Genomic DNA, 23,650 nt, shown 5'->3' with positions numbered 1-23,650 from the left:
GCTGGCATCTCCGCAGGCCTGCGCCGGGGCGCGCACTGGGGCCCCCTCTGTGCCGGGCAGCCCGCGCGTCTCCGGGTTGCGGAGCCGGTCGCCATCTTTGTGCGGGGCGGGGCGGCAGGGAGTCAGCAGCGGGTCGGCCGGCTATGGAGCGGCGGATCAGCGCTCGGCTTCGGCTCTGGCTGCTGTTGCTACTCCTGCTCCCAGTGCAGGGCCGCCAGAAGGAGTCAGGTGGGCTCCCGGCAGGGCCGAGTCTGCGGCTGGGCTCGGGCCTGGAGGCGCTCCCCCCGTGGCAGGCGTCCTAGAGGATGCTATGGCCGCTGTAGCGCAGAGTTGGGCAGCGGCCACCGGCGTCTTGAAGTGGAGAGAGAGGGTGTCTGGGGCTCTGCTTCTGCCCAGGACCCTGGCGGGCAACCCATCCCCGGAATGCTTGGTGATAGCGAGGAGAGGGAAACCCCTCTTCTCGCGCAGGAGGTATCGCCCGCGCTCGGCAGTTCTGTACCTCCTTAGAACCCACTGGGAGAAGCGGGTGGGTGGGCTGTGAGAGTGTGTGTGTGTGTGTGTGTGTGTTGTCACAAGGGATGAAGGGAAGGTTAATGTCCATGACTTTTAATTGATCCTTTTTTTTTATCGGACTCAATTTGATTAGAAGATGAGAGTCCGTGTCGCCATCCAGTTTACCCATAGCCTTCTGAATGAAGGCTGAGCATTAACCTCGTGGATTTTCCAATTTCTTGGACTCCTAATGGCCCCGTAAAGGAGCAGATCTGACTAAAGCGCTGGCGAGTTACAGAATCCTTCCTAGTGCTTTGTTTCAAAGAGTGGGATAGGAAGGGGATTTCTGAAAGTGTTGATCTTTTGTTGGCCCTGTCTGCTTACTGAAAGAAAAAAAAATGCTCAGAGATATTTAGTTGACTTTCATTTCGCTTTTTGAAGGTTCAAAGTGGAAAATATTTATTGACCAAATTAACAGGTCTTTGGAGAATTATGAACCATGTTCAAGTCAAAACTGCAGCTGCTACCATGGGTGAGTTCTTTGATGTGACTTTTGAATTAAATTCTTGTCAGAAGGTTGTACCCTACTGAGAGCTGGGTGGGAGTGGTGTATACCTGTATTCCCAGCGACTTGGTAGGTGAGACAGAAGGAGAACTTGTTCCAGACCAACTTACCCAGACTCTTGTCTCAAAATTTAAAAAAATAAAAACGGCTGGGGATGTAGCTTAGTGGTTGAGCACCTCTGGGTTCAATCCCTGGTAAGGAACAAAAAAAAAACCCTTGAGAGACTTTGGTTGCAATAGAGCAGAAAGGATGACTGAGGTGGTTCTCTTTAATTCTAAGGAGTGCAAATGCCCTGGCTCTGGAATGGGCCCTGTGGTCTCAGCATTACTTCATCCTGTGGAACATCCTGTGGAAATCATGAATCATGATTTCATCCCATGGATTGAAAATTTCTTGATTTCTGGGTCTATGTCTTATTTTTTGTTGCACCTCAGTAAGTGCACTGGATAAAAACTGTTGAAAGAATGCACATATTTATCAATGAATCCAATCATTAATTTCCTGTTGGTTACCTTTAATGTGTGCAAATTAGGACTGGAACTTGGTATGGTAGAAAGATAACTACATAAAAGATCTCAGATTGGTCATCAGCAGGGCGACTTCTCATTGTATTATTCTGACTCCTCAAATATTCACCTGATACTTATTGCAAACTTACTATGTACTGAGCTTCCAGGGAGATACAAAATAGTTTATTTTCTGTCAGGTTTTTAGAGCATGTGTATGGGCAGGGTGGGGGATAGACTGTTAGACTGTGAAACATGAACCATAATTTTTGTGGGTGTCCAGACAAAGGGATATATGTCAGTAGGTCTGCAGTGGCTGGGAGGACTTGGACATGACATAAACAGAGGACTATGAAGTTAACAAGGAAGAAGCAGTCCAGATAGAGGGAAGAAGAAGAGACATTTACTTGAATATTAACTTTTTGTACTTTTGTTGTGTTTGATGCCTGCCCCCAACTGATGATTGAATCCAGAAGCAATTTACTTCTACATCCCTAATGCCCTTCCCCCACCCCCTGCCTTTTAAAAAGTTTTATTTTGAGACAGGGTTTTATTAAGTTGCTGAGGGTGGTCTTAAACTTGTGATCCTCCTGCCTCAGCCTTCCGAGATTGCTGTGCCACCATGCCCTGCAGGTTTGATGTTTTTTGTTTACCCATGGTACTTCTGGAGAAGAGAGTTGCTCATTCTTGCTCATTGCTTTTTTTTTTTTTTCTTTTCAAAGGTGCTTAGGAATGAAATGCAGAGCCTCATACTTGCTAAGCAAGTGCGCTACCTCTGAACTACTCTCTGGTCCCTGACCCCTCTTTGCCTCAGTTTACTGTGTTCTCTAGTACTAAATGTAAATGCATTTGGGAAGTTCATGGAATGGTACTGCTTCTAGGCTGCTTTCCTTGACAATTCTTACTCCTTTCCAGTGTTATAGAAGAGGATCTGATTCCTTTCCGAGGAGGAATCTCCAAGAAGATGATGGCGGAAGTAGTCAGACGAAAGCTAGGGACCCATTATCAGATCATTAAGAACAAATTATACCGAGAATATGACTGCATGTTTCCCTCAAGGTAAGAGTTATGAGGTAGATGCATCTTCTGACCTTATTACATATAGGCCTACTTGATACTGCTTTTAGAAGCCCATTCAGGGTCCTGACAAGTGAATCCCTCCTTACATTTCCGGAGGACTGCTACCATGGGTGAGTTGATAAGCTCTTTCACATGCCTGGGAATTTTTCTTGCCAGTTCCTTTTTTTTTTTTTTTTTCCTTATTTGTACTAGGGATTGAACCCAGGGCATTTTACCACTGAGCTACATCCTCAGCCTTTTTTATTTATATATTATTTTGAGACAGAGCTTTGCTAAGATGCTTAGGGCCTTGCTAAGTTGCTGAGGCTGGCCTCAAACTTGGGATCCTCCTGCCTCAGCCTCCTGAATCATTGGGATTACGGGCATACATTACCATGCTCAGCTTCCAGCTCCTCTATTGAAGTCTATCTCCTCTCTCTTTATGAGGTTTGGGCACATCACTGGATATATTGGCTAAACTGTCCTTGCCCTTTCGTCTCTTCTGTCCCTGGCTAGAGTAGCTGCAGGACACAGGCTGATAGAACCTAGCAGGGGTGAGCTTGGCTGAAGGAGGAAGAAAAATATAGGTATTTACTGAATGTCTATTATGGACCAGGTACAGAGAGAACAGCTCACCTTTTTCACTGCTGTATAATGATCTAATATATGGATTTCTTTATTGGGACCTCTGCCAGTGAGCATTTAAATTATTTCTCACCATACTCCTGTTCCTCTGATATTTGGCTACCAGAAATAGCACTGCAGTGAATATTCTTGTACTCATACCTTGGAGCATTTCTATAAATATATATGTAAGCTAAGTTTTTAGAAGTGGAATAACTAAGTCAATTAATGTGTTTTTAAAATCATGAAAAATAAAAAATAAATTGTCCTTCAGAGAGGTTGTTCTTGATTGTCAGGAGCCACTCTGGACAGAAGCTGTGTGTACACCTTTAAGTCCTGAGTAAAGGAGTACTGAACAGTTATTGCACCCTGCAATACATTGGGCTTTACCTCCACTCAGATAAGGAAGATGTTGCTCCAGGAGTGGGTGTCATCCAACTGGGCTGTATTACAACCACCTGTTCCTTCTAATCCTACCTCTTTGCCCTTTTGTGGATAGAATGTTCCATGGAACATCGCCTTTTATGTACCCTATATAAGAATAAAGACTTCCTGTGGCTCTGTAGGGATAATCATTTACATAATAAAAGGTTAGGATAGTACTTTATCCTAACTTTGTAAAGTACTTTATAAGCATTGCTTTCAGGACCCCTAAGGTCACAGAGCCGTTCCTGGATTTTGAAAAGGGGCTTCTGTGTGTTTGCATGCTTTCTTCACCATTTTCTTAAGTTATTGGAATAGTCAGATTTTGTGAACCCAGCGTTAGGTCGCCAGCATAGATAGATGGCGATACCTGTTCATATTTCTGCCGTCCTTGTTTCACATTCTCTGAATAGACCTTGTAGCCTTACCAACATTGTGTACTAGACTTTTTGATCTTTGCCAATCTGATTGGTAAAATCAGCATGTATTTTTTGACATTTCTTTCTTTTATTTTACAGTACTACGTATTGAACCCAGAGGCACTATACTACTGAGTCACATCCCCAACCCTTTTTATTTTTTATTTTGGGACAGGGTCTCACCAACTTACTGAGGTTAGCCTCAAATTTGTGATCCTCTTGCCTAAATTTCCAATTCACTGGGATTACAAGCATATGCCATTGCATCCAGCTCACATTTTATTTTCTTTCCCCACTTTTTAAAATTGGTGCATTATAGTTGTACATAGTGGGGGGATGACATTTTATTTTTAGTACTATTGAGCATCTTTACCTATGTTTTTGAACTATTGGTATTTTTTTGTAGTCATTTCCTTATATATAAAATTATCTTAAATCAGTCATTTCCATGTGGCCAGAAAATTTTGATCAATGCTTGGAGTGCTGCCCTAGTGTGGTGCTGTTCGGGACCTTGAAGGATAGGGCAGAAACAAACTAAACAGTCTGTGTGTCTCCTCTTTCTTTAAAGAAATCCTCTGTGGATTCCTGAGACAGTTCAGTCAGGAAGTAATGTTACAGCCTTTGTGATTATGCAAACACTTCTTTCTGACTTAAAAAACTAATTTTAATAGTGTTCTGTATTTAAGTTGAAGATAATGAGGAGAGATTTTCTCTCCCCATAAACTATGACAGTTGTGATGGAAATAACATGGTGTCTGTGTTAGTTTTTCATGACTGTAATAGAATACCTGAGAAAATTAACTTAAAAAGAGAAAAGAATGGTGTGTCCCTTTCTTTAATGGAGGCTGCTCTCTCTTAAATATATTATATTTCAGAGATTTCAGTCCATAATCAGTTGGCCCCATTGCTTTTGGGCCTGTAGCAAGACAGTGTATCATGGCAGAGAGTGTGTGGTGGAGCAAATAGTTTGCCTTAATGTGTATGGGAAGCAAAGAGAGAGAGAGAGAAAGAGATGGATATGGTGTTCCAGTTTCTTTTAAGAGCACCCCTCCCAAAGACCTAAAACCTCTCACTGTACCCACTTTTTATAATTCTCTTAATTTTCCACTAACTCCCAATAGAGCCAAGTTGATGACCAAGCGTTTAGCACATGGGCCTTTGTGGGGCCTTCCAGATTCAAACTATAGCAGTGCCTTTGTGAGAAGCAAAGCTCAGGAACACAATTAGAAAATTAGCTCTTCCAGTTCCTATCAGAATGTGTACCTTTCCTAATAATTAACTAATCCATAAAAGGGAAATAAAGAAAAATCTGGGAACGAATAGAGGAAAAGTAGTAGAAGTTGCAATCATATTCCCTTCAAAGATTATTTATTTGGAAAATTTTATTACGTGTTGTAAGCCAGAATAGCTTAACTAGGGATGATAATTTACACAATATAACTTTGTAAAGTACTTCAGAAGCATTGCTTTCAGCAGGCTGGGGTTGTTGCTCAGCGGTAGAGCGCTTGCCTAGCATGTTTGAGGCACTGAGTTTGATTCTCAGTACTGCATGTAAATAAAAATAAAGTCCGTCAGTAACTTTAAAAATATTAAAAAAAAAAAAAAGAAGAAGAAGAAGCAGCATTGTTTTCAGGACACTTTGCAGTAGGCTAATGATCTGAACACTGGCTTGTCTCATTTTGAAGTATGACTGGGACCCTTTATCCTAGACTCTGCAGACACTACTCTGGTGACTGTAGTTTTTCTCATTGACAGATGTAGTGGTGTTGAGCACTTTATTTTGGAAGTTATTGGGCACCTCCCTGACATGGAGATGGTAATCAATGTACGAGACTATCCTCAGGTTCCTAAATGGATGGAGCCTGTCATCCCAGTCTTCTCCTTCAGTAAGGTAAGCGCAAAAAGAGCCATAAGGGAGGGGTGGAGGGTGTTCCTTTAGAATATGAGAAAAGATCATCGTCTTGTGGCAGAGTCTAGTGGGTAATAGTAAAGATGACCCCTGAGGTCCAAGAGTGGGTTCTCTGTCCCCGTAAGTTCACAGTGGTTGAGCAATAAGACAGAGAAGATGGAGTTGAGGATCCGTAAATAATGTAAGATTGCTTACATGTCTGTGTGCTAGGGATGGAGGCTAGGGAGTAAGAGGCCTGAGGAAACTACAGGGCATTGGAAGTAGGGCTCAGAAATCTTACAGAGAGCCAGGCGTGGTGGCACATCCCTGTAATCCCAGTGACATGGGAAGCTGAGGCAGGAAAATCTCAAGATCAAGGCCAGCCTTGGCAACTTTGTGAGATCCTGTCTCAAAAGCAAAGAATGGTTGAGGATGTAGTTCAATGGTAGAGTAACTTTGGGTTCAATCTCTAGTGCCACCACCTCCTGCCCCCACCTCCCACCCCCGCCAAAAAAAAGCAGGGCACAGTGGCACATGCTTATAATTCCAGCCACTTGGGAGGCTAAAGCAGGAGAACCACAGGTTTGAGACCAGCCTCAGCACTGTAGTGAGATCCTCAGCAATTTAGTGAGACTTTATCTCAAAATAAAAAAACAAAAAAGGACTGCAGATGTAGCTCACAGGTAAAGTATCCCTTGTGTTGAATCCCCAGTACAAAATAAATAAATAATAGTATGGGGGAAGAGTGGAAAGTGGATTTAGGAAAACCCCATGGATTTTTAAAAAGGAACATCATCTCTGACTTGGTTTTTCCAAAGCAGAAGGACCTTTTATTCTCACTTTTTTTTCTTTATCACAGTTTACTTTCTCTCTAGACTTATTTATTTCCTGTGTTGCAAGTGGGCTGAGGCCACATTTTGTATTGCATTGTCCATGGTTTAGCCTCATTTCTCAAAAGTGCTTGGTCTCATTGTTTGTCGTGAAACTCTTCAAGAAGAACAGATAGAGGCTCCCATGTAAGTCAGTAAGGACTTGGTGTCTATTATTTTTATCTGTTATTTCTGTGGATAATAAAGTATGACCATCAGTATACTAACTTTCCTTTTATCTTTCCTCCCTTCTATTTTTTAAAAACCGATTCGTAGTTTCAAAGGGAGGGATTTTAATATGTTAACTTTGTAGTTAATTATGTAGCTTCCATTGAATAGCTGTTATGTGGAAGTGCTTGATGAATTACTTAATATTTTTAAGTATTTAAGAGAAGTTAAACAGCATATTGCACATGTAATCCCAATGCAGAAATAGTTGTTAGAGGTTTATCAGTGACCAGATATTAACAGAGAAATCATAAGAAGTAACAAATGAAGGGCTGGAGTTATAGCTAAGTAGTAGACCACTTGCCTAGCATGTGTGAAGTGCTGGCTTTGATCCTCAACACCACATAAAAAATAAATAAATAAAGATATGTGTCCATCTACAACTAAAAAAATACTAAGAAAAATAACAGGTGGTTTCAAACTTTCTTCGGAAGATGTGATTATACTCTTATCTGCCCATTGGTACTTCTCACCCTGATCAGTGAGTAAATAGCTGAGGATTTACTGTCCAACCATGTGAGCTTAACTGTGTCAGGAACCACTAGCCAACACTTATTAAATACTTTCTAATTGCTGGACACTGCCCTAAGCTTGTATTAAGACACTTTGTATTCAAAATCAGCCTAAAAATAGAGAGTATTATTGATAATATTTTCACAATACAATGATGAAAAAACTGAGGCAGAGAGAGATTAAGTAATTCGCCTAGAGTTGTAAAGCGGTTGAGGCTGCATTCAAACTCTCACAATCTGTCCCAAGAGCCCACACTCTTAATCATTGTACTGTATTTCCTGGGTTTTACTCTCAAAGGACCCACTGGAAAATAACAAAGAACTGGTAAGGCCGTGAAAACTCCAAATGTAATAGCAGTAAAATGATGAGAGAAGTAGGTAGATTATTTCCTTAAAATAAAATCTTAACAGTATGTATATCTCCTCTACAAAAAACAGAAGTTTGAGGAACTGAAAAAGTTGACCTTTAATATTATTCTAAATTCTGGGCTATGGTGATCCTGTGGATTTTAACCCATGGTCACTTTTGCCTTGTAATGTCTAGGGTGTGGACCTTGCAGACTAGGGGAAATGTATCTTTGGCAAGTGGACACTACAGCAGGGCCTTTGTCTATATCTCATGTCATGAATGCAGTTTGCTTCTTCTTGCTCTGTTCCAAGACTTACTTAGAATGGCCTTTCTGTTTCTGTTGAAGACATCCGAGTACCATGATATCATGTATCCCGCTTGGACATTTTGGGAAGGGGGACCTGCTGTTTGGCCAATTTATCCTACTGGTCTTGGACGGTGGGACCTCTTCAGAGAAGATCTAGTAAGGTAGGTCCTTTAGAAAGGTTTTGTATTTTTCTCTTTGTGGGTTTTGTTGAAATAAGCAGTAGAGCTGAGTGTAGTGACACATGGCTATAAACAGTATAGTATAACTAAGTTTTTTACTTTAAAAAGATTGACTTTAAGTTAAAAATAAGACTGTTCATCGTAAAAGCAATTCTGTGTACATATAAAAATATACATGTCTAAAGAAATTGCAGAAGAATCTATCCTAAACTGTCAGCAGTGCCTCTGTGGGAGAGATTACAGGACCCTTTTATTTTCTTTTAAAATATTTCTGTACTTTAAAGATCTCAAGAGCAAATTACTTTCATAATAAGAGAAAATGAATAAACATATTGTAATGGGAGAACACAGAAAATATTTGGAAGAGTATAAATGTACTTGATAATTTAGGCAGGTATGTGGGAGCATAGTTATCCTGTAGGTATCTCAAGTGCAAGCTTATTCCAGATCTTCTCTGTTCATGACTTAAACATACTTTGGCCTGTTGATATCTTCCTTCCATGGTTTTGGTTTTTAGATGGATCTCATCATCCAAGCCATAGGTATTCCTTTATTCCTTATCCAGCTACATTTCACAGTAATAATGATTCAGTGTAGGTGCTTTTTTCCTTTTCTTTGTTTTTTATTTTATTATGTTTTGTTTATTTATTTTTGCAGTACTGGGGATTGAACAAAGGGATACTATACCACTAATTTACATCCCTGGCCCTTTTTAAAAATTTTGAGACAGGGTCTCATTTAATTGCCCAGGCTGGCTTTGACTTGCAATCATTCTGCCTCAGCCTCTCAAGTCCTAGGGATTACGGGCGTGTACCACCATGCCCAGCTAGCATAAGTTCCTGAGGAACTAATATGACAAGTGTGCAAAGATGTACATACTAGGATGTTTACTCATATGTTTCTTAGAGTGAAAAGTTGGAAACTACCGTTGGGTATGGTTGCACATGCCTATAATCCCAGCAGCTGGGGATGCTGAGGCAGGAGGATAGCAAGTTCAAAGCCGGCCTCAGCAATTTAGTGAGGTCCTAAACAACTCAGTGAGACCCTGTCTCTAAATAAAATATAAAAAATGGCTGGAGATGTGGCTCAGTGATTAAGCACTCTTGAATTCAATCCCTGATACCAAAAAAAAAAAAAAAAAAAGTTGGAAACTTTTCAAACCTATCAAAAAGGGATGACATGAATTATGTCATGATTCTAAAATGGAATACTATGAATGAATGGAAAGGCAGGGTAGAAAAAGGAGTTAAAAAAAACCAGGACTCTGGATTCAAATCTTGGTCCTGATTAGCTGTGTGACTCTGATCAAGTTGCTCCTCTCAAGGTGCTCGCCTGTAAAAAAGGGGTAATAAAACCCACTTTAACTGGGTGCAATTGCACCCAGTTTATAATCCCAGTTTAATTCAAGGCCAGCTTGGGCAACTTAGGGAGAACTTGTTTCAAAATAAAAAACAAAAAGGTTGTAGCACAGTGGTAGAGTGCCCCTGGGTTTGATCCTCAGTACTACAATTAGTTAATTAAACTCATGTTATAAGGTTGTGGGAATGATTTGATATACATAAAGCATATACATAAAACAGTATCCAGGACATAGGAAGTATAAGTGTTGGTTATATAATTGTTGATCATATATTTTTATATATAAATATATATATACATGTCTAAAGAAGTTGCAGAATAAAAAACTGCAATTTGGTTATATAATTATTTTATCATATATGGAATGACTTATTATACAAAGTAAGGTTTATCAGTCTTGGCACTATTCACATTTTGGACTTGATAATTTAATTCTTTGTTATGGGAAGCTGTCCTATTCCTTGTAGGATGTTCAGCAGCATCTCTTGCCTCTACTCACTAAATGCCACTAGTAATCTTCCAGTTGTAATAATCAGAAATGTCTGTGGGCCCTGAGTAAGGATGGAGAAATAAAATCACTCCAAATAACAGGTGTGGCTCAGTGGTTGAGGGTTTACCTAACATACAAGATCCTGGATTCAATCCGCAGCTCTGCAAGAGAAAGAAAAGCATTGATATAGAGAAGTGTGATTGAAAAGAAATTCTTCACTAGAACATTATATTCTTACCTGTGGGTAGAGAGAGTCCAAATGAATTTTTACTTTTATCTTTTTCAGTTAGAATTTAATATAATGAACCTGTCATTTTTCCACAATAAAAAAAAATTTAGTGCTATGATGTTCATATTTTGATGGGAAGAAGTATGAGGAGAAACAAGAGATAGTTCTGGCATTGAACTGGAGGATCAGGTAAAGGTGATCTAGCAAGAAAGAACTAGAGGAGAAGCTGGACATGGTGGCACACGCCACCATGTGACTCAGGAGGGTGAAGTAGGAGTATCACAGGTTTGAGGCCAGCCACAGTAACTTAGTGAGACCCTAAGCAATTTAGCAAGATCCTGTCTCAAAATAAAAAGTAAAAAAAAGGACTGGGAATCGTTAAGCACCCCTGGATTAAATCCTGGTGTCAAAAGAAAAGAAAAGGATTGGGGATTTGGGAATATTACTTAGTAGTAGAGTGTCCCTGGGCTCAATTGCTAATGCCACCCCCCACCCACTCCCCCCCTTCCCACTCCTCCCCCCCAAAGAAAAGGAAGAAAAGAAAAAAGAAAGGGTTAGAAAATGAGCCAGATTAGCTGATGTTAGAGGTCTGAGGGCCTGGGAAATAATGAGAAATGCTCTCAGCTGAGCAAAAGTGAATTCCATGATACTAGGTATCAGAAAAGAACCTACATCCTGTGTTCCTCCATTCCTGTAATATAGTTCACCAATCTCTCATTCACTCAGCCTTCCTCTCCTTTTTCAGAGATAAGTACTGCAGTCTTCTGTGCAAGGACAGTTCCTATGAACAAAGTCAGAAATGATGCAGCTGAGTAGCAATTTCAGCAAGGAAGGCTGGTCATGCTAATGTGTACTGAAACCTGAGTTTCAGGAACTTTATCTTTCTAGAGCATTTCATACAGCTGTAATAATACCAGGGTGCTTTGCAAATGTCAGTAAATCTGTTGACACCTACACCTCCAAAACATGAAGTCAGGGAGTGAATTCCCTTTCATTCAATTTCTAATGTTCTTCTCAGTTTTCTTCATGTTAATTCTATCAATAGCATTGTTAAAGTAGAGAGTAAATCCTCATTGTGTCAAACAGCCCCCAACGTGTCATTCAGAGTTTGGGAGCTTTTTTTTCCCACCAAGTTAATGTTGTTACTTATTAACAGGGCAGTAGACATGTAGATATTCCTGGCGAGCCCCTCCAGAAGAGTGAAATGATAAAAAAAGGGATGGTAATATCATTCAGGAGTTTTTCTTTTTTCTTTATCTTTTGTTTTGTTTTTGTTTTTGTTTTATTTTTGTTACCAGGGATTGAACTCAGGGTGCTTAACTCCTAAGCTACATCTCCAGCCCTTTTTTTTTTTTTTAATATTTATCTTTTAGTTATCGGCAAACACAACATCTTTGTTTGTATGTGGTGCTGAGGATCAAACCCGGGCAGCACGCATGCCAGGCGAACGCGCTACCGCTTGAGCCACATCCCCAGCCCTCTCCAGCCCTTTTTTAAATTTTTTTTATTTTGAGACAGGGTCTTGCTAAGTTGCTTAGGGCCTCCATAAGTTGCTGAGGCTGTCCTTGAACTTGTGATCCTCCTGCCTCAGCTTCCTGAACTGCTGGAATTACAGATGTGTGCTACCATGTCCAGTGAGATTTTTCTTTTGAGTACCCTTGATCAGATTTATTTAAAAATATAAAGCCCTGAACTAATTTTTAGACATGGTTAAAACATATCCTTATAGAGTTGAGAAAAAAAGCACAGAAACTAATCAAAATCTGTGTTTTTAGGTCAGCAGCACAGTGGCCATGGAGAAAGAAAAATTCCACAGCATATTTTCGAGGATCAAGGTGATTATATTTTCTAATCTCTTATAAAAATTGCTCCTAGCAGTGTGTGATATATAAGTAATCTTGAGGGCATGATCCCAAGGGAAAGGGGAAAGCTAAAATAACTAAGAAATAAATGTAGAAGCCTAGAATCTTAGATTGAGAATTATTTGCCCAAATCACTCTTCATTTAACTGAAATTCAAAGAAGTAAAGTTCCTCCAGTAGTCATTCAACAGATATTTTTAGAGTGCTAAGGCTGTGTTGGACACTGATTATATGATGTTGAAAAGAAGATGAATGTCTTCTTGTTTGCAGTTTCCTGGGAGTAGCCACTATCACTCTGCTGGTTAATGAAGAGCAGGAGTCAAGTCTCCCTACTACCTTTTCGTCAGACCATGTGGCTTCCAAACAGTGTTTAATAACATAGACTGAGGCTGGCGAAAATGGAGAAGGAAGTAGAGAGAAGAGAGAAATGGAAAAGGGAGCTTTGTTCAGCTCCATATCTCCAGTGCCAAGAACAGTAACTGGCACGTAGATACACAGTAAATATCTGTGATGCAGATGATAGGGAAGACCATGAAGGGAGAAAGGTTTTGTAGCGTATGTGGTGTGTATCAGAGATCGTACTCTAGCCACTCTCCTCCTTGCTTTGGAAGTGGACTTCAGTACGCAGATGGGCCCACTATCCCTGCTTACTGTCTCTTACCAATTTCTCTGGTTCTCAGCTCTTGAGAACACAGAATCTTCACTTGGAGACTGTATCTGGGCTCCAAGAATTTTAGGACTTCCTTAAAATTATATAGAGATATGTGATTTTTCAGATTCTCAGGGAATCCATGACCCCTCATATGTCAAGCCCCTCTGCTACCTGTACCATAACTAACACTTTTTCTACATACAGTCTACATACAAAAAACTACATAAGCCCTGGACTTTATAGAGCCTACAGAACAAAAGTCATGTAGCTATTTTGGTGAGTGGTGATTACCTAGTTACATAGTTCTGAATACTAGTAATTATAGAGGCTATGAGAACCTTCCTGAAAGGGAAGTCATTCCCTGGGAAGTAGCTATAGTGACCAGAACAGCATGTCCTTAGAGACCAGATGTAAGCAAAAAAGGGCCAAATACTTCCTATCCCTAAAGGATAAAGTGGGGACAGCCTGGACCACATAGGTGCTGCAGTACTTAGAATGCCCTTCCCCACTGTCACAGAAACCAGTGAATTATACATCTGTGCAGACACCCTTTACATGGGTTCTAATATTGCTTACCTTTGAGATATTAGGGACAGTATTATGGTCCATGGCACATAGTTTTATGTCTTGTGTTTCTTTTATAGGACAAATCCAGAACGGGATCCTCTCATCCTTCTATCTCGGAAAAATCCAAAACTTGTTGATGCAGAGTATACCAAAAACCAGGCTTGGAAATCTATGAAAGTAATCAGCAATCATCTGAATAAAACTATAGCAGTGAATGTGCTCACCTAAAGAACATTGTCGACTGGGTAGAATTTGAGATTAGGTTTCCTCTCAGTGGTGAGATGAATGTAGAGAAACTTTCATGAACCAATATTAGCATATCTATAAATTCTTCTTTTTCAAACCCACCTTGCTTTTCTGGCCAAATTATTCCTAGCATAATTATATTACACTACTTTAAAGGTTTAAACCAGAGTTTGGAAGTTTCTTATGAAAAAGGCCAGATAGCAAATATTTTGAGTTTCATAGATCATATGGTTTCTGTTCTTATTATTCACCTCTGTGGCAGGATACTCTACCACTGAGCTACAATCCCAACCTTTTTTATTTTTTATAATGAGATAAAGTCTTGCTAAATTGCTGAGACTGAACTCAAAATTATGATCCTTCTGCCTCGGCCTGCCAAATTGCTGGGATTATAGATGTGTAACACTACAGCTGACACATAAAATATTTTTCTTTTGTTTTTTTTCCAACCACTTGAAAATATAAAAATGTTTAGTTCCTGGGTTCTACAAAGCCAAGTAGTGGGTTGGATTTGGGCTGTCAGCTGAGGTTTCCCAACCCTTGGTTTAAACCAGTGATTAGCTACTGTGACTATAGTATAACCAGAGGGCCTAAACAATGAGTCAAATGAATCAAAATCTTTGGGAGTCTAGGGATCTTCATTTCTTTAAAATTTCCCAAATAATTCTAAGGCAAAGCCAGACATTGGGACTTTATTAGTTTAGAATCCATCTGTGTCCTTTTAACTATGACTTCTTGCCTTAATTAAAGATCTGAAAATCCTATTATTTTCTCACTTGAAATTTCCATATACTATATGAAGATGCTCTGAGAAAAAGATTGAATGGGCCAGGTGTCATGGCATACACCTGTAATCCCAGTGACTCAGAGGCTAAGGCAGGAAGATTGCAAGTTTGAAGTCAGCCTCAGTAACTTTTTGAACCCCTGTCTCAAAATAAAAAATAAAAAGGCTGGAGATGTGGCTCAGAGGTTAATTGCCCCCTGGTTAAATCCCTAATACCAAAAATAAATAAATAAAATTGAAACTTCTTAAGGAAAAATCAAATGTATTCAAGATGTTATATATTATTTGACACAGTTTCTTTTTTTCTCTCTCTTTCAGTACTGGGAATTGAACCCAGGGGTGTTGTACCACTGAACTACATCCCCAGTCCACCCCATGCCCCCCCCCCCCCCCCCCCGCTTTTTTTCTTGGTATTGAGTCTTGCTAAATTACCCAGACTGGCCTCCAGTTTGCAATCCTCTTGCTTCTATCTCCTTAATAGCTGGGATTACAGGAATTAGTTACCACCTCTGGCAATCTGATATAGTTTCAATTAATAGGAACTAATGAATTTAAGAAATCTGGTCAAATAATAAAAATATGAAAGAATGTATTCTGCACACAGTTTGTTAGCATCTACTGTGGGGGGCAGCAAAAGCACACAGACTTATTGCCCTCGTACATTTTACTATCTTCTAAGGAGGGTGGAATGTACATAGGGGTCCTAAATCAAATTCCCTGAAAGGCCAGCAGGTGATGTAAAGGAGTCAGAGAGAGCACTAACAGCTCCATTTGATTGCTGCCAAGTGGGAGTGGGAGTCCAGTTTGCCAGATACTCCTTTTTATTTATTTTTTCCTAAGAGAAGTTGGAGATCTGGATTTTTCGTGAAGTATCCTGCCACTATAAATGCTGTCAATTTTTTTTTAAATTATTTTTGTGGTATTTGGGATGATTCTAGGGGCACTCTACCACTGAGCTAATTCCCCAAGCCTTTTTAAAATTTTATTTTGAGACAAATGATCACAAAGTTGCCCAGGCTGACCTCAAACTTGGGATGTTTCTGCCTCTGCCTCCTGAATAGCTAAGATTATAGGCATGCACTGCCGTGTCCAGTCAGTTTGAATATTTATTTAAAAATATATTCCATGCCCCCAAATTATCTTCTGTGTGTGTAATTTACACAGAGTGAAATGTGCTATAGGCCATGATTAAAACCTTAGCATTTCTACTTAGGGCCAGTGATCCTGAGCAAGTCTCCCAACTCCTTTAAACCTTAGCTTCCTCATCTGTTTAATGAGATAATAATACCTCCTGAGTATGTTTATTATGAGGCTTAAGTGAGATTATGTTGAAGAAATGTTTTACAATGCTTGCTCCACATTGGTTGCCCATAAGTGCTATTCCTACTAATACTAATAACTTCCCTTTCACATAAAGGATACCTTGGGAAAGCCAGCTGCTAAGGATGTCCATCTTGTGGATCACTGCAAATACAAGTAAGACTTCTAAAACTCCTGACTCTTGGTTTCCATTTTTCTTTTGAAACAGCTTTACTTTGGGTAAGAATTGTAATACTAATATCTAGCATTGATTCATTTAGCTGCCTTTTACTGAGGGCCTATGTGCACTGACCTGAGTTCTACGCAGAGACTGTAGAGAGGAATGAAACATGTTTCCTGCTTCCAGAGAACTTGCTGTTAGTTAAAGTGATGGGTTTACCTCTCCATATCCCTCTGACCCAACAGTTGACATTAGATTGAATATTTATCAGGGTAATAAATATATTGAGGGGTTGGCGATGAAGCTCAGTGATAGAGTATGTACTTACCATGCGTGAGGCCCTGGGTTCCCAGCACTGCAATCAACAAACTAATCAATCACTAATATAATGAAATTCTAGGACTAGATATTAGTTGAACAAGTAAAGGCTCAGAGGAGGATAACTGGGGGACTCAAAGGTAAAAATGCTGGTTATATGCTCAAGGATAACTATAGTGTAAGAGCAACTCTGGTTGGAGACAGGAGTGCAGGTGTGAGAAGTGCTGAGAAGAAAGTGTTATAGTCTGTGACAGCAGTTTTCCAAGGAGTGTTTCTTTGAAGATGGATTAGGTTAGACTTGTTCTTCTCCCTAAACTTCAGGGTACTATCCAGGAAACAGGGAGTGCCTTTGACCAGAGGGGGTATACTGAAGGAAAAATAGGGCTTTGGGGGTCATGACTATAAAGATATTATACCCATACAGAGAAGCGTGTGATATTTTTTTTCACTCTTGATTTTTGATTTTTATCATTGAACATTTCTGTATTTTCTCAGATATGTCCAAAATCAACATTCAAAGATATTCAAAATCCCTTCTGAACCTATCTATATTCAGCCGAGCTTCTGAACCTATCTAGCTCTGTCTGGAGAAGGTATTCCCCCTTTTCCCGTACCCTGATATTCTCAGAGCAACCTGTAGTCCCAAGCCTGGAAAAGCAGGCTGTTTGTGGAAACCTTATAGGGACATACTAATAATGTGTTCTTGAAAACTGAAAATGAAAAGGGAAAGGAGAGAATCATAAAAGGAGAAAAGGGAAGGAGGGAACAAGAAAAAGGTCATATTTGTGGCAGAATATAAAGAGTATCAAGTATATTTTGCATTTTTTCCCCCGTAGGTATCTGTTTAATTTTCGAGGCGTAGCTGCAAGTTTCCGGTTCAAACACCTCTTCCTCTGTGGTTCACTTGTTTTCCATGTTGGTGATGAGTGGCTAGAATTCTTCTATCCACAGCTGAAGCCGTGGGTTCACTATATCCCAGTCAAAACAGACCTCTCCAATGTCCAGTAAGCAGCTATCCTATCATTTGCTTCTAAGTTGCCAAGGCTGGCCTCAAACTTGTGATCCTCCTCTCTCAGACTCCCAAGTCACTGGGATTACAAGGCATTTACTCTTCTGTTTTCATCTCTTGGTGCTGAGAATTGAACCCAGGGGTACTTCACCACTGAGTTACATCCCTAGCCCTTTTTAAAATTTATTTATTTTGAGACAGGGTGTCACTAAGTTGCTGGGGCTATCTCAAACGATTGCAAGTGACCTCCTGTCTTAACCTTCTGAGTCACTGGGATTACAGGTGTGCATCACTATGCTTGGCATAAGGAATTTACCCTTGATGAATTTTTTCAGTAAAAGCTTTTTCCCACCTTTTATTTGGTTTGCATATATTGTATAGTGGTTATAGTGTCTAAGAATGCTGTAAGTGGGATTTAAATTTGAAAAGTGCTTTAATCCTGGTTCCAGTGTATAACATGTAGACAGTACAAAATAAAAAAAAGCTCTAATCTCTCAAAAGCTAAAGATAGGGATATTTGATCTTGTTATATTATCAACATCGTTTCAGATATAGCATGAGAATTGACCCCGGTGAAGCTTAGGCAAATTTTCTCTTGATGGGATGAGATTGGAGAAGGGCCAGAAATGTGGACCCACTTCTATCTCCTAGGGACTAGAAGAAGAATTTGGAGACAGGTTGGAAGTTTTCACTTTTGATTTCTTATTTATATCTGTGAACATTTCTGTTTTTTCTCAATTATGTCCCAAATCTATAATAGGCTGCCTTTTATATGTATGTGGGCTTGCTTTAAAGAAATATTCCACGGGCTGGGGATGTAGCTCAAGCGGTATCGCGCTCACCTGGCATGCATGCGGCCCAGGTTCGATCCTCAGCACCACATACAAACAAAGATGTTGTGTCCGCCAAAAACAAAGAAAGAAATATTCCACTATCCACATATCTAGAGATCAAGCTATGATTTTTCTGACTTGGTACTAAGTTTGGTGTACATTTTGAGTTCAAATAATTATTTTTCTTTTAGGGAGCTGTTGCAATTTGTAAAAGCAAATGATGATATAGCTCAAGAAATTGCTGAAAGGTAAATTCTTTTCATTTTCCCTTTTCTTACTTTATCATCCCCATTTTTCCATAGCTAATGTTATCTGAATATTATCGCCATATGATGTCTGTAAATCAGCCTTATCGTACAGAGATAATTCAGAGTTAAAACTCTCCAGAGGAGGGGGAAAACATATCCATACACTAATATGCCCCAAACTTTATAGAAATAGATTGGAATCTTTAAGGTATTTCAATAAATACTTTTTATGATCCGTGACTTTTTTCTTTTTCTTTCCTTTTTTTCCCCCAGGCCTGGGAATTGAACCCAGGGACAATTTATCACCAAGCTACATTCCCAGCTCTTTTTTTCTTTTTTGAGGCAGGGTCTCACCAAGCTGCCAAGGCTGGCCTCAAACTTTTAGAGCCTGCCTTGGCCTCCTGAGTTGCTGGAATTATAGGCATGAACCATTTTGCCTAGCTGTGATCACCAGCTATTAATGTGTTTGTTTTTAGGGGGGAAAATGTTATGTTGTATTGATAAATGCAAATATATATAGATATGATGGCTATAGGATTGATTCTGAGGATCAAATTAATTAAATTCATGTAAAGTACTCTGAACAAGTTTTGGCATAAGATAGCTTATTAACATGTAGGCTATTATTAAGTTAAGTTCTGTGTTTCAAAATATTCTTGTTAATCTTTCCTCTAGGGGAAGCCAGTTTATTATAGACCACTTGCAGATGGAAGACATCACCTGTTACTGGGAAAACCTCTTAACGGAATACTCTAAATTCCTGTCCTATAATGTAACAAGAAGGAAAGGCTATGACCAGATTGTTCCCAAAATTTTGAAAACTGAACTGTAGTACTCATCATAGGACAAGAATCCTCCCTATGGCAGCAGATCTGCTATCCTGTGGTAAGAAGCTTACTATGAGTGTGGCACCTATACCTTGAACACCTTTTATCAAGCCAAACATCTGATTTTCTTTATCATGCTGCACCCAGAGCTACTCTTAAGAAAGATCTAAAATATGTGTAATACAGAGATGTGAAGAGTTCAACTCTGTCTGAATAAGGACCCGGAATCATGAAATGTGGATTTTGAATTGATTCTACTTTCATTTTCTTATGATCAATCACAGAGTGTGCCTCAGATCATCTACATGTATATGTTCATCACTGTGAAAATGACTGTGTCCAGGAGAGATGCACTTTGTTCCATTTTTTTGGAACATAAAATTGAGCATTTGGAACTAGTACAACTCATTTCTGCAGTTCTGATATTATTCTAGACTTGATAACTGTTGCTTTATTTTAATGTAGAAACCCTATGGGATTTGTGAAAAATACCTGGGGTTCATTTTCTGAAAGTTCAAGGAAGCAGCAGCTGTGCTGTGCAATGATATAGGAGTTCTGTTTTGTAAAAGCATAAACTGTTTGGTACTCAGGAGGTTTCTATAATGCCACTCAAGAGGGGCTAATAACATGAGTAATTATTGCAATTGGATTTTAAGTTCCCATCTTGTGCCTTTATGCCTTTTTAACTGTCTCTTTAAAGAGCAACAAGAACAAAAAAAGACAAAAAATTCCTAATAAAGTTAGGAAGTAGTCCTCACACTTTAAGGAACTGTGCTTGGTTGAATAACTTTTATCTTACCGTTTGCACACTTTAGCATTTTTCCTTCTTAAATTGACAGCAGCAGGGTTATTGATCAACAATGTGCAGAGACCACAAAGAGTTTCCATATGGGAATACATCATTATGTTGGTAATTCAGAGCATTCACCTTTTACATTTACTTATATAGGAGATATTTGTTTTGCAAATCATTGTTGGAGTCCTTTCTCATTTTTTTCCTTTTTTGAAAAAGACATTTGGGCCAGGTACAATGCCTGTAATCCCAGCAAATCAGTAGGCTAAAGCAGGAGGGTCATAAATGCAAGCCAGCATCAGCAACTCTGTGATACTCTGTCTCAAAAACTAAAAGGCTAGGGATATAGCTTAGTGGTAGAGTGGCCTGGTTTCAATCTGCAGTACTGCACAAAAATAGATAAATATATAAATAAAATAGGAAGAAAATTTTCTTTTGTTTTTATTTATTTATTTATTTATTGTGGTACTGGGGATTGAACCCAGGCACAGTCTATCTCTGAGCTATATCCCCAGCCCTTTTTATTTTATTTTTGAAACAGGGTTGCTAAGTTGCTGATTCTGGCCTTGAACTTATGATACGCCTGCCTCAGCTTCCCATTTTGTTGGAATTACAGTTGTGTGCCTCCACACCTGGCCTTGTTGTCTTTTAGAATAGGAACTAAAGCTTCATTTCTCTGGGAACACTTCCATTTTGTTTCAAGTTGCAGCTCAAACACCTTCTCTTTGAATCCTTTCTTTCATTCTTCTAGGCAAGGGTTACCATAATTTTTTTTTTAATTTATTATTATTTTTTTATTGGTTGTTCAAAACATTACAAAGCTCTTGACATATCATATTTCATACATTTTACCATAATATTTTGCTTATGCCTGCATTATATGACATCACATCGTACCATAATTACTTGACTATTTCTCCTTTTGGGTGGAAATCATGTTTTACTCATCCTGATGTCTCTACTGTCCAGCACAATGCCTCACACAGAGTAAATACTGAAGTGTTTGAAGGATGGATGGATGGGTGGATATGAAGACATTTGGCTTTACTAGATTCTATTTATAGATTGCCCAGCCATTGACTCCAAGGGGGATTGAATAAATTTTTTAAAAATTATATCAATACCAATCCTCACTTGCCCTCCAAAGAGTCAACTAGGGCATCTTTGTCTTTACATACAGCAAATTACTCATATTTTATACTTGTTCATCTGTTTACCTCAGTGTTGATTGTATAAGGATGATGTATAACAATGGGTAAAGTGTATGTTTTGAAAATATTTGTATCCCCACAACTTTTGAAGTTTGTTGTCATTAATACTAGCTCAGACCCAAACTTACCCTTTCCTCTTCAAAAATTCATTTTCTCTATTTGTGGAAAAGGCTTTTGTTGTGTATAATATAACTAAATGTAATATATGTAGCAAGGATTATATATGTATATATTTATATATATGGCAAGGATGTGTGTGTGTGTGTGTGTGTTTGTGTGTGTATGTGTGCACTTATTTATTTTTTCAGGAGCAGTACTGGGATTGAAACCAGGGGCACTTTACCATTGAGTTTCTTTTCCAGTCTTTTTGTTTTGAGACAGAGTCTTGCTAAATTTCTGGGGCTGGCCTCAGATTTGTGATCCTTTTGCCTCAGCATCCCAAATTCCTGGGATTACTGTGTCTGGCAAGGACTATACTCGGTGAACCTTGCTGAGAAAGGGAACATATTGACCCCTGGGAAAAAAAATTCACTGAAGTTACTGAGTTCTATGAGCAGATCTCAGAAACAAGGGCTGAGAATTAGGACAGTGGTTCCAGACACACAATGGTAACTACTAAAATCCTTCCCTGATAAGTTTTTCTGCTGGCAGATATATATTCTGATGAGAGAGTTATGTGTTACAATGTGGTCCAATTAAACCCCTAACATCTATTGGCTTGGACAGAGTTGCTCTGAGACCTTTCAAAAAGATAAGCTCAGAGGAGGGAGAGTATTTCCCTAGTACTAAAAAGAAGGTAAGCCCTAAGAGCTTGGGGAAATAGGAAATGCTGGAGTGAGACAGTCTGAGAGCTAAGGTGGAACAACATCAGCGTGAGCAGTAGCCAGTAGACGGGGGACTTTTGCAAGCTACTAGGTGGCAAAGAGAGACTTACAAGGGTCTCTAGTTACCCACACAAGGAACCACCCATGGAATTGTGAAATTTGCCTGTTAATAGGACCTCATTTGTAGTTATAGGCTAGAGACCCCTGTGGATATTTGAGTTATATGTAAATGATTTCAGCATTTGCCCAACCTCCACCTTATCCCCATTCCCCATCTTCATTCCAGGATGATCCTGGGTTTATTTTAAGCATTTAGTTTTTTTTTGTTTGTTTGTTTGTTTTTTACATGTAGGCAGACAGGCTGCTCAGCCATTTTCTTGGGACTTTCAGACCTCAGGACCTTATGCTGGTACCCACCTCTACCTCTACTTAACAAAGGATAAACGGCAACCTAGTGCCAGGAGTCAGGGGATCTAATTCTTCTTTCAACAAATATTTACTGAACACCTGCTTCATGTCAGATACTGGTAGGTCCTGGAGATAGAGATGAGTATCTGTGGTCTCTGAGCTCCAAAGTAGTTTACTGAGAGAGATCAGCAAATAGAAAATAATGGCATAATGGAGTAAGTGCTATGATGAGCAATGAATCTACTTTTTTTCTTAAAACACCAGAGAAATCTTCGTAACACTGTTATAGAGCTGGGGCCTTCTGGGAAACAGGCAGCACAAAGATCCCCCCTACTTCAAACCCCAGTTCTTACAATCAAGTCAGAAAGATTTCAGGGTAACAGGCATCAGTTTATTGAAGAGATAGCAAAAGGGAAAGCAGCACTCAGTCGAGAGAGAGAGTGGGTCCTCTCAGAGAGGATAAGGGACAGTGTGCCTCTTCTGCACTCCAATTTTGTTGGGGATCCCAGAGAAGTTTCCAGGCAGTCCCACCCACTTGATTTTTGACTGACAGCAAAATGACATCACTTTCAAGTCCCCACTGCCATGACAACTCTAGGTCACTTTGGCCCATGATTGATTCTAATTCGATTCTTAATTATAAATTCTTACAGATTTTATGATTAGGAGGAATTGTCCTTATCTCCCTGAATTTCAAGATCTGGTCTGTGAAAAAGCACACAAGTCTCCCCCTTCAAGTAGCTTGGGTTCCTCTCATCAACATTATTTGGGGTCTGCATTTCTCCTGCGGTTAACAGGTAGTTTGCTGAGGAATGCAACGTGCCTGGCCACTTAAGTCAGGTAAAAAGAAAGCATGGGAGGATGCGAGGGAGTCAACAGAGTGGGCCTATTTCAAAGAATTATTCCCATAATTTCATGTTCCATTTGCACCTGTCTGTCCCCTAATAGCACTGTCAGTAATTCAGCTAGTCACTCTAGCCAGACACTTGTCTGGGTCTTATATATAGAATTCCAGCTAACAAATCCTAGAATTCTACTTACCATAGTCATACTAAAAAGTATAGTAATTTTATTTATTTAGCAGTATAGGA

General features: G+C 39.5%; 1 protein-coding gene across 2 annotated transcripts; it reads left to right on the top strand.

Moving 5' to 3' along the window:
• Positions 1–89: 89 nt before the first annotated feature.
• Positions 90–21,547, top strand: Poglut1 (protein O-glucosyltransferase 1). Of its 2 annotated transcripts, XM_027936139.2 has the most exons (11): positions 90–228; positions 934–1,024; positions 2,479–2,622; positions 5,844–5,979; positions 8,281–8,402; positions 12,274–12,333; positions 13,656–13,755; positions 16,026–16,084; positions 17,243–17,410; positions 18,440–18,496; positions 19,172–21,547. In XM_027936139.2, exons 1-11 carry the CDS (start codon positions 144–146, stop codon positions 19,326–19,328), a joined length of 1,179 nt encoding a protein of 392 aa, XP_027791940.1. In that variant the 5' UTR covers positions 90–143; the 3' UTR covers positions 19,329–21,547. The 2 variants fall into 2 exon arrangements, with proteins under 2 accessions (XP_027791940.1, XP_071471410.1); XM_071615309.1 differs by lacking the exon at positions 17,243–17,410.
• The last annotated feature ends 2,103 nt before the right edge of the window (positions 21,548–23,650 follow it).

This window comes from Marmota flaviventris, chromosome 8 (assembly GCF_047511675.1).
Source record: "Marmota flaviventris isolate mMarFla1 chromosome 8, mMarFla1.hap1, whole genome shotgun sequence".
Classification (NCBI taxonomy): domain Eukaryota; kingdom Metazoa; phylum Chordata; class Mammalia; order Rodentia; family Sciuridae; genus Marmota; species Marmota flaviventris.
The sequence above is the reverse complement of the archived record's forward strand: the minus strand, read 5'-3'. Positions and strand labels throughout refer to the sequence as shown.